Genomic DNA, 15,699 nt, shown 5'->3' with positions numbered 1-15,699 from the left:
AGAGTGCAGTGCTTTCTCCACTGTGCCATCTCCCAGACCACTGTTGTTTTCATTTTAAAGCAGTTTTTGTTTATATATATATATATATACAAATATATATTTATATTTCCTTTTGTTGCTCTTTTATTTTTCTGGTTATTATTGTTGTTGTTATTGATGTCATCATTGTTGGATAGGACAGAGAGAAATTGAAAGAGGAGGGGAAGACAGATGGGGAGAAAAATATGATACCTGCAGACTTACTTCACCGCTTGTGAAGCGACTCCCCTGCAGGTGGGGAGCTGGGGGCTCAAACCAGGATCCTTACACTAGTCCTTGCGCTTTGCACCACCTGCGCTTAACTTGCTGTGCTACCACCCAGCTCCCTGTTCTTTTCATTTTATAATTATAATTTTATTCTTAAATTCGGAATGTTCTTTTTTGGTTAAGAAAGTTAACGTTTTGTTTATTTTACTGTTAGAGGCAAGGGGAGTTTTTAGTTTATTCCTTTTTAACTTCTGGAAATCATAATGTGTAGTGTTTTATAGTTCTATTTCTGTTTAATACATATTAATTGAATGCCTGTAATCTATCAGGTATTTGGTATGAGATCCTTGCCCTGAAAGAACCCAGCATTTGGTCTATTGGGTAGAGATATGTATGTCAGTCAGTGATTACAGAAAATTGTAGAAGATACTGCTCGAGGAATATAGGTAGACACCACGCTGAGGAGCACAGAAGACTCCCCAACACACACACATTTTGTTTGTTTACTAGTTCATGAGTTTCAATTCCCAATATTTGACATATAAATGAGACTATACAGTAGTTGTCATTCATTTCCTTCCTTCCTTCACTAAACATACTCACCTCCAGCACCATTCATTTTGTCACAGAAGAAATGATATCATCTTTTATAATTGTAGCATAGTATTCCATTGAATATATGTCCTATAAGCTTCTTTATCCCATCATTTATTCATGGGCACAAAGGAATTTTTAATTGTTGTGATGTTGGAATTTCACCACTCTGAGGTTGACTTTTTCATTCAGAGAGAGAAAGGGGGCAAGACCACAGCATCAGTGTGTCCCCCTGGTATTACAGCACTCCCATGTGATGCCAGGATTCGATTCTGTGCCATGTTCATGCTCTACCCTTTGAGCCATCTCTCCATTTCTCCTTTTCCCCTTCATAGCTAGTGGTCTGTATACTGATGCCATGGTTAAATCTGAAAGAAAAAAAAAAAAACACAGAGTGATAAAGACCTATAGATTAATAATCAAGCACCTTGCTTCATCTTCTGTGTCCGTTCCAGAAATCAAGCAACGAGCAGATAAAAGTCTCTTACAAATGAAACAGAACTTGCTATGGAAAATTTCAGACATGCACACAGTAGAACAAAAAGTTACCTGCCATGTACTTTCAACAAATACAGTGAGTGGCAGATATCACCTCGTATTCACATCTATTCCCCTCTTCACCATTCACCTTCTATACAGGAAAATCTGAAGCTCATTCTGGAAATCATGTCATTTTATCTTAAAAAGTAGGACATACCTATTGTCGTTAGTGCTAAGGATTTAACTCAGCCCTATTTTTTAATTTAAATTAAAACTTTTTGCCACTTGGATTATTGCTGGAGCTCAGTACCTGCATAATGAATCTACTGCTCCCAGCTGCCATTTTTTCCTATTTATTTTACTTACTTTAAGTTGATAGGATAGAGAGAAAAGGGAGGAGACAGGGGAGATGGAGAGAGAGAGAGAAAAAAAAAGATGCCTTCATTATTGCTTCACCATTCATGAACCTCCCTCCACACACACACAGATAGGGATTGTGGGTTTGAACCCAGGTCCTTGCATGTAGTAAAGTGTGCTTTCAATAGTGCAACACTGCCCTTTGACCAAATTTTTTTTTTAAAATATTTTTATTTATTTTCCCTTTCGTTGCCCTTGTTTTTTTTTGTTGTTGTAGTTTTTATTGTTGTTGTTACTGATGTCATTGTTGCTGGATAGGACAGAGAGAAATGGAGAGAGGAGGGAAAGACAGAGAGGGGGAGAGAAAGACAGACACCTGCAGACCTGCTTCACCGCCTGTGAAGCGACCTCCCTGCAGGTGGGGAGCCGGGGGCTCGAACCGGGATCCTTACGCTGGTCCTTGCACTTTGTTCCACCTGCGCTTAACCTGCTGCGCTACCACCCAACTCCCTAACCAAATTTTAAAAAATGAAAATTACAAAGTTTTTTTTCTTTTGCAAAGATTGACTTATTTTTTACCTTTTTTGTTTTAACTTTTATTTTATAGCTAATTATATTAGTGACACATTGTATTTTGTGATGGAAGATAAGAGAAATTGTTGTTTAATTCACTGAATTCTCTTTATCTGAGATTTCACTTCTGATTAGTTGATTGATTTAATTTGTAATTGCAATTACCTTTTATTAAAATGTTCAAAATCTAGTTTATTGAATCACTTAATTTTTTAATTTAATTTTTTATTTGTCCCTTGAAAAGATTAAAAGGAATCTTAGAACGTGGGAAAGAAGAGTTGGCTGAAGCTGAAATTATAAAAGATTCACCTGATTCTCCAGAACCTCCAAACAAAAAGCCTCTTGTTGAGGTGGATGAAACTCTACCAGTAGAAAAATCGAAAGGTAAGATAGAATTATTAGAATGTAACTCTTGGGAGGCGGGTTAAGCGCAGGTGGCGCAAAGCACAAGGACCGGCATAAGGATCCCGGTTCGAACCCCGGCTCCCCACCTGCAGGGGAGTCGCTTCACAGGCAGTGAAGCAGGTCTGCAGGTGTCTATCTTTCTCTCCTCCTCTCTGTCTTTTCCTCCTCTCTCCGTTTCTCTCTGTCCTATCCAACAACGACAACAACAATAATAACTACAACAATAAAACAACAAGGGCAACAAAAGGGAATAAATAAATAAAATAAATATTTAAAAAAAAAAAAAAGAAAGTAACTCTTGGGGAGTCCGGCGGTAGTGCAGTGGGTTAAGCACACGTGGCACAAAGTGCAAGGCCTGATGTAAGGATCCTAGTTCGAGCCCTGGCTCACCACCTGCAAGGGGTTCACTTCACAGGTGGTAAAGCAGGTCTTCAGGTGTCTTATCTTTCCACCCTCTCTCCATTTTTCTCTGTCCTATCCAACAACGACAGCAATAACAATGACAGTGATAAAGCAAGGGCAACAAAAGGGAAAAAATAAATATTAAAAAAAAATTCTTTTTTAAAAGAAAGAAAGTAACTCTTGGGGATCGGGCGGTAGTGCAGCGGGTTAAGCACATGTGGCACAAAGTGCAAGGACCGGCATGAGGATCCTGGTTCGAGCCCCCAGCTCCCCATCTTCAGGGGAGTCACTTCACAGGTGGTAAAGCAGGTCTGCAGGTGTCTATCTCCCTCCCCCTCTGTCTTTCCCTCCTCTCTCGATTTCTCTCTGTCCTATACAACAACAAACAACATCAACAACAACAATAATAACCACAACAAGGCTACAACAACAAGGGCAACAAAAGGGGGGAATATGGCCTGCTGGAGCAGTGCATTCATGGTGCGGGCACTGAGCCCCAGCAGTAACCCTGGAGGCAACAAAAAAAAGTAATTTCTGCAAACAAAACCCTCTAATTTAGTTGTACTTTTTATAGTGCTTAGTACTGTACTTTTGAGGAAGAGTTACCATCTGTTCCTAGGTACCACTTAAGAGATCATTTATTTACAACTTCACAAAATAAAGGCAGTAAATATATTTATAATCATTAAAAAGAAAGTGTATCATTGAAACTTTTAGAAATAAACACTTTAAAAATATTTGTTAATAAGAGAGTAGCAGGTAGGGAACAAATTAAACAGCATTTTTTTTTTGCAGAGGGCAGTGCCTTTATTGAGATTCAAGCAGGCCCTTTTATACTATTTTTTTAAAACTTTTTATTTATAAAAAGGAAACAAACATTGACTAAACCATAGGATAAGAGGGGTACAACTCCACATAATTCCCACAACCAGAACTCTGTATCCCACCCCCTCCCCCGATAGCTTTCCTATTCTTTATCCTTCTGGGAGTATGGACCATTGTGGGATGCAGAAGGTGGAAGGTCTGGCTTCTGTAATTGCTTCCTCGCTGAACATGGACATTGACAGGTCAATCCATATTCCCAGCCTGTCTCTCTCTTTCCCTAGTGGGGCAGGCCTCTCGGGAAGCGGTCATATTGGTGGGGTTGTCTGTCCAGGGAAGTCTGGTCGACATCATGCTAGCATCTGGAACCTGGTGGTTGAAAAGAGAGTTAACATACAAAGCCAAACAAATTGTTGACCACTCATGGACCTAATGGCTGGAATAGTGCAGATGAAGAGTGGGGGTGGGGGTATGGTCTCCGTTTTGTAGATAGCTAATAGACATATTTTAGTTATATTCCAAAGGGCCTGTGGCTATACTAGTGTTTTTTTTTTTTTTTTTCTCTCTGAGCCTGAAATCTGATACGCAGATGGATCCTAATTATTGTCTGGAAAAAGGACCAGAAAGCTGGATCCGGGAAGAGAGTAGCTCCCAAATATGGAAAGGTGTATAAATACTGTTAAATGTAAACCCATCGATTTGATGTGATCTGGGGCCCATATTCAGCTTAGGAGCCTATGTGACCTCTGCATCCCTGTAGATCTAAACAGAGCATTTTGATGGTCCGGGCAGTGGCACATCCAGTTAAGTGCACATTGTACTATGCACAAGGACCTGGGTTGGAACCCCCACTCCGTACCTGCAGCAGGGATGCTTCACAAGTGGTGAAGCAGGTATGCAGGTGTCTCTTTCTCCATTTCTATTTTCCCCTCCACTCTCAGTTTATTTCTGCCCTATAAAGTAAAATAGAGAAAATAAAATAGGAAAAAATGGCCACTGGGAGTGGTGGATTTGCAGTGCTGGCACAGAGCCCCAGTGATAACCTTGGAGGCAAAAAAAATAACAACAACAAAAACAGTATCATTCTGGCATATGCAATGTTAGGGATTGAACTCCGGACCCCACAATTGAGGGTTTAATCCTTTAACAACTGTGCCATCTCCTAGGCTTCAGAAAATAAGTATTTTTACTATAAAGATGGTGTCTTAAGAAAGATTACTTATGTAAACTTGATGCTCATTATAGGGAGGATCTTGGCTTGTTTTTCTTTTTGTTTTTTTATTTATTTATTTTTATATATTTATTTTCCCTTTTGTTGCCCTTTTTTATTGTTGTTGTAGTTATTATTGTTGTTGTTATTGATGTTGTCTTGTTAGGACAGAGAGAAATGGAGAGAGGAGGGGAAGATAGAGAGGGGGAGAGAAAGAGAGACACTTGCAGATCTGCTTCACCGCCTGTGAAGTGACTCCCCTGCGGGGCTTGAACCGGGATCCTTATGCCAGTCCTTGTGCATTGCCCCACATGTGCTTAACCCACTGCACTACCGCCTGACTCCCGACTTGTTTTTATATACTCCTGTAGTACGTCATTTGTGATACATGTGAATCTGAAGGTCATTGTTCTCTTGAAATCAGAGATGAGGCTATTCATATCATGTTTGCCTTTTTTGTTGTTGCTAGGACTTTACTGCTCCAATATGACTTTTTCAGACAGGAATAGAGATAGGGAGAGATGGGGAGGGAAAGATATGAAAGAGAAAGATAGACATCTGCAGACCTGCTTTGCCACTTGTGAAGCATCCCCCCTTGTAAGTGGGGAACCAAGAGCCTGACCCCTGATCCTTGCATCAGTCCTTAGCTTTGTACTATGGGTGTGTGTGTCACCACTAGGCTCCTAATTTTATTTCTCCTATGATGGTGAACCTTGTTTCATTGGCTTTTTTTTTTTAACATGTTTGTTTTCCTTGATGGATACATACAAATATTTTGCTCATTTTTTAGATAGTAATTTTTAATTTTGGAATTTAAGAATTTCTTATTCTGGAAATTCATGTTATACAGTTTTATGAATCTCCCCCCCCCTCCCCAGTTTATGGCTTGTCATTTTCTCTCTCTTTCAACTCCCCCATCTCTCTCTCTCTCTTTTTTTTTTTCCCCCTTTAGGGTTATCACTGTGGCTGGGTGCCTGCACTACAAATACACTCCTGGAGGCCATTTTTCCCATTTTGTTATCCTTGTTGTTATTGTTATTATTGCTGTCATTGTTGTTGGATAGGACAGAGTGGAGGAGAAGATGGGGAGAGAAAGATAGATACCTGCAGACCTGCTTCACCACCTGTGAAGCAATCCCCCTACAGGTGGGGAGCTGGGGACTTGAACCAGGATCCTTACGCTAGCCCTTGAGCTTCAGGCCATGTGCTTCATACCATGTATGCTTAACTCCCTGTGCTACTGCACCACCCCCCACCCCTCTCTTTTGATGAGATGAAGTTATTTGGCCTTGAATCTGAGTGGAACAGGAGACAGGAATGCTGACAGTTGTAGTTAAGAAAATGCCTACATGATTAGCTTCCAGTAAAAATCTTGGAGTCTTGAATCTCAGATGGTCTTTCCTGGCAGAAATCAGCCACACAACGCTGCATTTGCTGTAGGAGGGACTATATAGTCTGTTAGCCCTCTCTGTGGGGAAAGCACAGAACGCCTGCAGAAGAATTCCTCTCACATTGTTTTTTTGTTTTGTTTTTAATCAGAGCTCTGGCTTAAGGTGGTGCAGGGGATTGAACCTGGGACTTTGGAACCTCAGTTAGGAGAGCCTCTTTGCATAACCATTATGCTATCTGCCCCCGCCCCTCACCTTGCTTTAATGTGCCTCTCTGCCCACCCCACCCCTGCTGATGTTGGCTGTGCATTCAACTCCCTTGCTGTAGTTTCAGCTGTGACTTTGTTTTTAGTCATTCAAGTCCTCCCAGAAAAATCACTGAACTAGTAGAAGGTCGTGGGGGAAGTGGAAGATAAATTTGACATACAGAAGTAACAAGTTATTCTACCCTTTTTCTCTTTTAAACATAACACCAGGACCAGTGTCTTTGTTATCCTTATGGAGTAATAGAATCAATACAGCCAATTCCAGGAAGCACCAGGAGTTTGCTGGACGTTTGAACTCTGTTAACAACAGAGCTGAGTTGTATCAGCATCTTAAAGAGGAAAATGGGTTTGTACTGTTTATTGTAGAATTTGATTTTGCTAATTACTCTAATAAGCTCTAAAAAAATTATCACTGCTTATTCTGTTTTTTTTAAAAGAATGAACTTGTAAAAAGGAAACAATTGGCATCTTTGTGTCTTGATACTTTTTTATATTGTAAGAAACTTGCTTATATTCATTGTAACCCTGAAAAGTTTTTACTGCTTGTACCATTTTTCTTCAAGTATAGTAAACAACAGAGGAGAGAATGCCAAACTATTTTTTACAACATTGTTTTTGTGTAAAATAAGAGGGAAAGTTTTATTCTCTTTTAGTAATTATTAAGTTTATTGAATGAATTTCAGATCTGATTTTTAATATTTTTTCTTTTTTAGAAAAAATAGTTTTAAAAACTGTATTAATAAAGGAGATACAGCCTGACTAAATGGTAAACATTATTTTTTTTAGTTTTGTTTGTAGAGCATAGTGAAAAAAAATAATCTTGGTAAAGTCTCTTAATCTGTCTGGCCTTCATTTTTACTCTTAAGCAAAATGAGGAAGTTAGACTGACCAGAAATTCTTTTTAAAGTTCTTAGAGTCTACTGAATTTTCATATCTTGTGAAAGTTAAAATATGTATATATTGTTAATGAATGTTTTCTCTTACAAACTTATCTTTTCCTCTTGTTTTGCAGGATGGAGTCAACAGAAAATGGAAAAGCCAGCCGGCAGTGAAGAGTGTTACGAGCAACTCAATTAGTATATTGCAGAAATATTTTGGGCAGAATTTGATATAAGTACTTTTACAGCTAGATTGTATAGTAGATGTTGCCTGAACTGGTTTTTACATTTTTAAAATATTTCAACTTTATCTTTTTTGTAATACTTGCAAAATTGGCACATATGACAAAGATATACATTTGAGAATTACCCCATCCACCTACAATTACACAAATTTATTTTATGGTAAAGGGGGTTCCCACTGGAAAAAGTTTTTTAAGAAATTCTTAGACTTTTCTCTGCCAAATAAAACTACTACACTATCTGAAATGAAAAATATTGTAGTATTCCTTTAGGAAAAGTTGTTTTACTTTTATTTCAAAACATTTTATAAGGTTATTTAATGACTGACAAATTTAGAACATTTTATCCTAAATTAGGTAAGATTTGCAGTACCTGATATAAAAGTTAAACCTATTAATTTCTAGCACAGAGTGTTTTTCCAGAATAGAATGTTCTTTTTGTTTATTGTATATTTTAAGTTAGTTTGTGTTTGTCTACCTGTTTCAAATCAGTTTTCAGGTAGTTAGTATACATTTATATTTTCCCAGTTTGAATAATGTTACTTTTTTTCTACCACTGAAAGTACACTATCTTTGATTTTTCCTATTGAAGGAAAAGGATAGAGGAGATTACTTCACAGCTTTAGAAGAAAGGAAAATTACTAGGTAATTTCTTTTTATCCATTAATAGAACATTGGTTTTCTTGTCTTAAAACTGTCATGGTTATGTGGTATGTATTTGATGAGGTTGCATCAACCTGTGCACAAGTATGTGTAAAGATTTATTTATTTATTTATTTGGGAGAGAACCATAGGATCACTCTGGAAAGGATGGCACTGGGGATGGGACTTAGGACCCCATGCTTCCTAGTCCTCTTCATGCCTACACCACCTCCCTATCACTTTACCATTTCTGTACCTGGCAGGTGTTAATACTAATTCTGGGGTTTTTGTTTCCCCACAAGTGTTTTATTATTGGGTAGGAAAGACTTCTTTAACTATGGCATTTTGGTATTTTCAGTGAGAGGAAAACGATTGTATTTGGGCACTCCTGTCTGCTGCTAGAGCTTTTTATTCTTCATTGTGTGATTCAGTACTTTCCTACACAAATCTTACAAGTATGATCAGCCCTAATTGGCACCATAGACCTGCCAAATCTTTTTTTTTTTTTTTTTTGAGAAAGAGAGAGAGGGAGAGGGAGAGAGAGAGACTGCAGCATCACTCTACCACACAAAGAGCTCCCTTCCCTGGTGCTACCATTTGGTTGCAGGACTTAACCCCAGAGTCTCAAGCACAGCAAGGCATGTGCTGTACTTGATGGTTATGTCCTATCCTAGACATGCTAGATTTAAAGAGCTGTAACCCATTAGCATTACAGCAGCAAAAGAGGTTAACTTTTTTTTTTTAAAAAAAAAACCATCCCCAACAATAAAATGTTGACATTAATGCAGGGACAGAAGTGCTTCTGTGGGGAGAGACTGTGGTGTCTACCACCATAAGCCAAAGGACCTAGGAGGAGCGTCTCTCACCAGGGACTCATAGACAGTCTTAATCTTAGCTTTGAAATCTGTTCATGAACTGAACTTTGCCTCTCTTGGCTATGGTCCAGGGCCCCCCTACCCCCACCCTAGAAACCCCATTTGTGGAGGTCATGATTTCTAGAGAAGTTTCAGCTCACCATTGCAGCCAAAATAGAGTAGTCTGGATGCATTGGAATGTGTAAGAAAAACAAGGTGACCACCTGCAACCCTACCTCCTAGAAGGTACTTGATTAGGGCCATGAGAGAAATTCTGGACCTATGACTTCTCTTGCCAAGAGAAAAGAAGAATACTAGCAAGCCCTCAGCTTCTTCATATGTGTATCACACTGCTAATGTCACTTGATACTTGTCCTATCCAGAATACCAAATCATGAGCTGCATGTCTGAGAGGAAGGATGGATTGAGGGAGCATTGTCCCAGGACTCAAGGATCATTTATAGGATGCAGATCCTACTAAGTATGTCTTCCTTACCCACCAAGAAGTTCACCACAACCTTCTGGAGATCCCTCATCTGTGGGTGCCCCCAGCTGGCCCATGGGCCACCTCATAGCTCTCCAGATGTTTCACTACACACCACCACCACCTGTGGTTGATTTGAAGTGTAAAGTCCTGATGGCAGTGTTGAGAGTGAGCTTTGACAACACACAGAACTGGCAGATCTGCAGGTCAGGAAGAGCACAAACAGGTGTTCACCCCACCTTTGGGAAACTAAAAGAGGCTGTTTGCATGTGGTCTGTTGAGTTGTGGCTCCAGAAAGGCACACAAGCCTTAGAATCCTAAACAGAGGAGGAGACAAGAAGCACAGGTGGGTGTGCCCAGAGTTCTGAGACAGCTTCAGCATCTCTAGTGGGAATAATTGCCTGAACCCAGGAAATGCATCTCACAGTATGTGATTTTAGGAAATGGTTATGTGACCACAGTAATTTCCTAGTAAATGTATAAAGACAGAGATCTCTGGTTAATTCAATAAAGGCTTAAACTGCTTTAGGACAACTCAAAAGCAAACAGAGCAGTAAATATATTAAGGAAAATGCATGAACAGAATGGGAAGTTTAACAAGGATTTTAAAACTCAAGGTGGTTATATGAAATGGAAAGTGCGAAAGTTTGAGAAAACATCAGCAATAGAATGGGTTAAATAATAAAGCTGCTATGAGAAGAAAGGAACTTTGAAATTATCCAGTTAGAAGGGAGCACAGAAAAATGAATGAAGAAAGTATGTTCTATGGGATATTATAAGAGCCAGTTAATGGAATTTTGGAGTTCCAGAAAAAAGGAGGAGCATGAACAGAAAACTTAAAGGGTTAATGGGGTGGGGTACATAGCATAATGGTTATGCAAAGAGACTCAGGCCTGAGGCTCCAAAGTCCCAGGTTCAATCCCCTGCACAACAATAAACCAGAGTTAAACAGTGGTCTGGTAAAAAAAAAAAAAAAGAGGCGGGTCTGGTGGTGACACCCGGTTTAGCGAACATAGTACTGAGCGCAAGAATCTGGATTCCAGCCCCCAGCTCCCCACCTGTAGCAGCAAAGCAGGTCTGCAGGTGTCTGTCTTTCTCCCTCTCTATGTCCCCCTCCTCTCAATTTCTGTCCTATCCAATAAAACGGAAAAAAAAAAAATGGCTGCCAGAAGACATGGATTTGAAGTTATGGCAGGAGGAAGAAAAAAAAAAATGAGGCTAAGGTGCACCTGGTTAAGCCCACATATTACCAAGTGCAAGGATCTTGGTTCAAGCCCCAACTCCCTACTTGTGGGGGTTTTGCTTTATGAGTGGTGAAGCAGATCTGTAGGTGTTAGTCTTCCCCCCTCCCTCTTAATTGTCTTTATTGCATAGAGACAGCTGGAAATCAAGAGGGGAGGGAAGATAGGGTGAGAGAAAGACACCTGCAGTCCTGCTTCACTCACAAAGCTTTCCTTCTGGAGGTGGAGACCAAAGGCTCAAACCTGGGTCCTTGCACATTGCAACATGTGTGCTTAACCAGGTGTGCCCTGTATTTCCCTCTATCTCCCCATTTTCTCTCAATTTCTCTCTGTTCCCTGCAGCACATGTACCAGAGTGATGTCTGGTTCTTTCTCTCCTACCTCTCTAATATATAATCTCTATTAGAAAAGAAAAATGTGGGCACCAGTAGCTATGGATTTGTAGTACTGGCACTGAGCCCCAGTGCTATAAAAAAAAAGATGTTAAATACCTGTGGAGGCCAGGTGGTGGTGCACCTGGTTGAGTGTTCACATTCCAGTGCTCAAGGACCCTAGCTCAATTCCCTGGTCCCCACCTGCAGGGAAAAAGCTTCATGAGTGGTGAAGCAAGTAGTGCAGGTGTCTCTTTGTTCTATTAAAAAAAAAAAAAAGCCACCAGTAATAGTGGATTCCTATGCAAGCACTGAGCTCTAACTATAACCTTAGTGGGAAAACAATGGCTGAGATCTTCCCAAGTATGTGGCCACCAACCAAAAGAGATTGTCTCCCAGACACATAATAATGTTGTCAACATTGGATATAAAGCAGAAAGGGGGCGGTAGTAAGTTTAAAGTGGACCTACCTAAGATTAGCAGACTTCTCAACCTGAATAGATTATGAATGTGCTGAAGGCCAAATAATATTTCATCTAATAGAGTACACTCGTTAGCCATGCAACAGGACCTAGATTCAAGGCCTAGCATCAGATGGGAGCGCTGGATGTAGACCAAAGTAGTGCTGTTAACATTTATTTCTTTCTCTGGCTCTGTCTGAAGTACATAGAATAAAAAGCCTGAGGGACTGAAAAATCCAAATGTACTAAACACGGAAGGTACTAAATGGAAGAAAACAGTTAACAAATAATAGAGAATGGGGTGACTTTTTTTTTTAAGGTCTACATTCAGGAGATAGACTGGAGTCCTGCTCAGCTCTGGCATAGGGTGGTGCCAGGAATAAAATCTGAAACTTCTGGGACCTCAGCCATACAAGTCTGTCTCAGCATACCTCCCTGTACCCCAGTTCCACTTAATAAAAATGGTACAGTAAAAAGCTAGACATAGGGAAGTGGGGAAGATAGCATACTGGTTATGCAAAGAGACTTCTTGTGTCTGAGACTAAAATAGGTTTCATTCTCCTGTCCCACCAAAAACCAGAGCTGAGCAGTGCTGTGGAAATAACCAAAAAGAAAAAACTAAAAATAGTAACCAGAGAAAAATCATTGTATAATGACAAAGATGTCAGCTCATCAAGAGTCTATAACCATCAAATACATGATTTGATTATTGACATTTGATGTGAATACTAAGCAAATACCAGTGTGGAGAAAAGAGTATAATCAGGGTTCTGTAGTGCACCAATTTCAGTAGTGATAAATCAGAATCAATAGAGGGGCTGGGAGGTAGCTTACCCATTAAGAATGCACATGTTGCTATGTGTGACGACCCAGATTCATGCCCTCAGCCACCACATGGGAGCACTTGAACAGGAGAAGCTTCTCAAGTGGTGGAGCAGTGCCTTGATGTCTCTGCCTCTCACCCTTTTAAAGCCTGTTAGGAGAGGTGAAATTGTGCTGGTGTGAAATGTCAGAAAAACCAAGTTGGGGTTATCTTTATATATACCATGTGTTCCTAATAGAAACAACATTCAGCAGCAGCAGAATACACTTTTTTTTTTAAGTGGAGTTATTTTTTTTATAAAGTTCAGTTTCTCTTTATTCACAGGGAAGATAGGAGGAGAAAGAGAAAAAAACAGATATCACGCTGGTACGTGTGCTGCTAAAGATTGAACTGAGGACCTCATGATTGAGAATACAGTGCTTTATTCACTGCACCACCTCCTGGACCATGGAGTTATTTTTTAATTGAACTTTTTTGTTATGATAGAGACAGGAGGAGTGGAGAGAGTCGCCTGAAGCCTGCTACACTTTAAAGCTGCTTCCTTGCAGTTGGGGACCAGAGGCTCCAACCTGGATCCTTGCACATGGTAACTTAATATGCTTTAACAACCATGCCACAGCCCAGCCCCAGAATAATGTTCTTAAACACGAGAGTGTTCTCCAGGGAGGTCTCTCCGTGATAGAACACAGGACCTGGCAAGTATGATGTTCTAAGTCTGATCTACAACACTGCATGCTCTTGTGTTGCTGTGCTATTCTCCATTACTAACGTGAATAAGCAAGTCTATTAAAAAAGAAACTTATCCTGGTTCGAGCCCCTGGCTCCCCACCTGCTGGGGAGTCGCTTCACAGGCGGTGAAGCAGATGTGCAGGTGTTTATCTTTCTCTCACCCTCTTTGTCTTCCCCTCCTCACTCCATTTCTCTCTGTCCTATCCAACAATGACGACATCAGTAACAACAACAATAACTACAACAACAATAAAAAATAAGGGCAACAAAGGAAAATAAATAAATATATATATATATATATATATATATAAGAAATTTTAAAAAACCTGAAGCATGAACATGAAAACAAAAACCTATAGTGCCCTGCAAAACAACATTCATAGCCATGAACACCTACATTAAGAAGATATATTTGAAACTTAACTTTTACATCTCACGGATCTAGAGAAAAATTAATAACCCCATGTTCACAGATGGAAGGATACAAAGAGCATAGCAGTAGAGACTAGGAAACCAATAGGAAATATGAACAAAATGACAACTATTTAGCAGAATAATAAAATTGACAAATCTTCAGCTAAACTAAGAAATAGAGAAGTCTAAAACTGTTAAAGACATCAACTGCAACCACAGAAATGCAAAGAATGGTGAGATTAAGAATAATTCTATTATTCAACACACTGGATAAACTAGAAAAATAAGTTCCTAGAAAACTACAGCTTACTAGAACTGAATTATAAAATAGAAAGTCTCATCAGGCCAAGAATGTGAAGGAGTTGAGTCCTAAGTCAGAATAGCCCCCAGTGGGACTAGCAAGATAGTTTACCTGCTATGTTAGATGCACATGACCCAGGTTTGAACCATGCTCCCACCAGAATGGAGGAAGCTTCAGTGCTGTGGGCAATGACCAAAATAATAAAAACCAACAAAGACAACGTTATGAAGAAGCTTTATGAAGCTGCAGCTTCATGGGGCAGGATAGTTGGGGGGAGGGGATGGGACCCAGTCTTTTGGTGTGGGAATGGTAATTTTGTACATTAAAAAAAAATAAGCTTTATACCATATGGTTTCACTGGTGAATTTTACCAAGCATTAAATAACCACCAAATATTTCTCAAACTCTTTTAAAAAGAACCCCCCCAAAACTGAAGAACACAATCTCAACCTTAGTCTATTCAATGTTATCCTGATACTAAGGCTAGATAAGAGCAATACACATATCTACTTAATGTAAATGCAAAAGGTTTTAGCAACATTGACAAAACTAATAGGTCATTGAAAAGGACTGCCAAGTGGGATTTGTCCTTGGGATTGAGGGAGGATTCAACATACACAGATCAGTAAAGGTGTTACACTATATCAATAGGATGGACAATGAAACAGTCTCATATATGTCAATAAAGTTGCCAAAAAATTCAACTGACAAAAATTTTTTGAAATTATAAGGTAACATTTTCACCGTCTTCTAGTATGTTTGACAAATTATTACAGTCTAAATTATGGTGAGATTTTGCTCTTAAGTTCCAGTTTATTTGATTGCTATTCAAAATAACTGACTGGATATAGGTAGACTTCATTACAACTACAACGTAAAAGTGTAAATTTGGGTCCAGGCAGTGTCACACCTGGTGAATACAGTGCGCAAGGACCCAGGTTCCAGCCCCAAGTCCCCACCTGGAGGGGGAAAGCTTTGCAAGTGGTAAAGCAGTGTTTCGGTGTCTCTCTATCACTCCCTTCCAGATAGATCCTCTCAATTTCTGACTGTCACTATCCAATAAATAAATAAAGATAATAAAAATGTTTTAAAAAGTGTAGATTTAATTATGTGGATTTAGTGGCACTGATACTTGGTGTAGCTATTAAGAAGCAAACAAAACAGTCCATTCCTTAGTTTTGAAGGAGGGTTATGTGTTCAGATTCTCAAGTATCATATGGTTTCCTTGAATTAACTTACTCTTAGTTGCGCTTGAGTGCAAAATAATCCATAACATTTTCCAACAATTTTTTAAAAACATTGCCACCAGAAGTACTGCTGGGGCTTGTAGTCTGCATGAATCCACTGCTCCCAGAGACCATGTTTTACCACTCCTCCCCCCATTTTTTTACAAACTGAAGGTATGTGTGTGTTGGGGGGGAGACAAGTAAGAGGAAGGGAGACATGTGCAGCCCTGTTTCATCAGTACTGAAATTTCCCTGCCACAAATGGGGACCAGAGGCTTGAGCCTGCACCC

General features: G+C 39.6%; 1 protein-coding gene and 1 long non-coding RNA gene across 4 annotated transcripts in view; one reads left to right on the top strand and one right to left on the bottom strand.

The window, feature by feature from the left end:
- Positions 1 to 8,112, top strand: part of INTS13 (integrator complex subunit 13) — a 38,515-nt gene extending 30,403 nt beyond the window's left edge. For all 3 annotated transcript variants that reach the window (XM_060194570.1, XM_060194569.1, XM_060194571.1), the window contains exons 15-17: positions 2,495 to 2,634; positions 6,954 to 7,089; positions 7,756 to 8,112. In XM_060194570.1, coding sequence (XP_060050553.1) covers positions 2,495 to 2,634; positions 6,954 to 7,089; positions 7,756 to 7,795 — 316 coding nt within the window. In that variant the 3' untranslated portion in view covers positions 7,796 to 8,112. The remainder of the gene's footprint in view (positions 1 to 2,494; positions 2,635 to 6,953; positions 7,090 to 7,755) is intronic.
- On the bottom strand, positions 1,061 to 13,012 carry LOC132539430 (uncharacterized). Its single transcript, XR_009550712.1, has 3 exons — positions 12,751 to 13,012; positions 11,576 to 11,659; positions 1,061 to 1,208 (listed from the first exon to the last, which is right to left on the bottom strand). It is a non-coding gene; the product is annotated as an uncharacterized LOC132539430 (long non-coding RNA).
- Between the last annotated feature and the right edge of the window lie 2,687 nt (positions 13,013 to 15,699).

The sequence above is a fragment of the Erinaceus europaeus genome, chromosome 7 (genome assembly GCF_950295315.1).
Source record: "Erinaceus europaeus chromosome 7, mEriEur2.1, whole genome shotgun sequence".
In the NCBI taxonomy this organism is placed as follows: Eukaryota; Metazoa; Chordata; class Mammalia; order Eulipotyphla; family Erinaceidae; genus Erinaceus; species Erinaceus europaeus.
The sequence above is the reverse complement of the archived record's forward strand: the minus strand, read 5'-3'. Positions and strand labels throughout refer to the sequence as shown.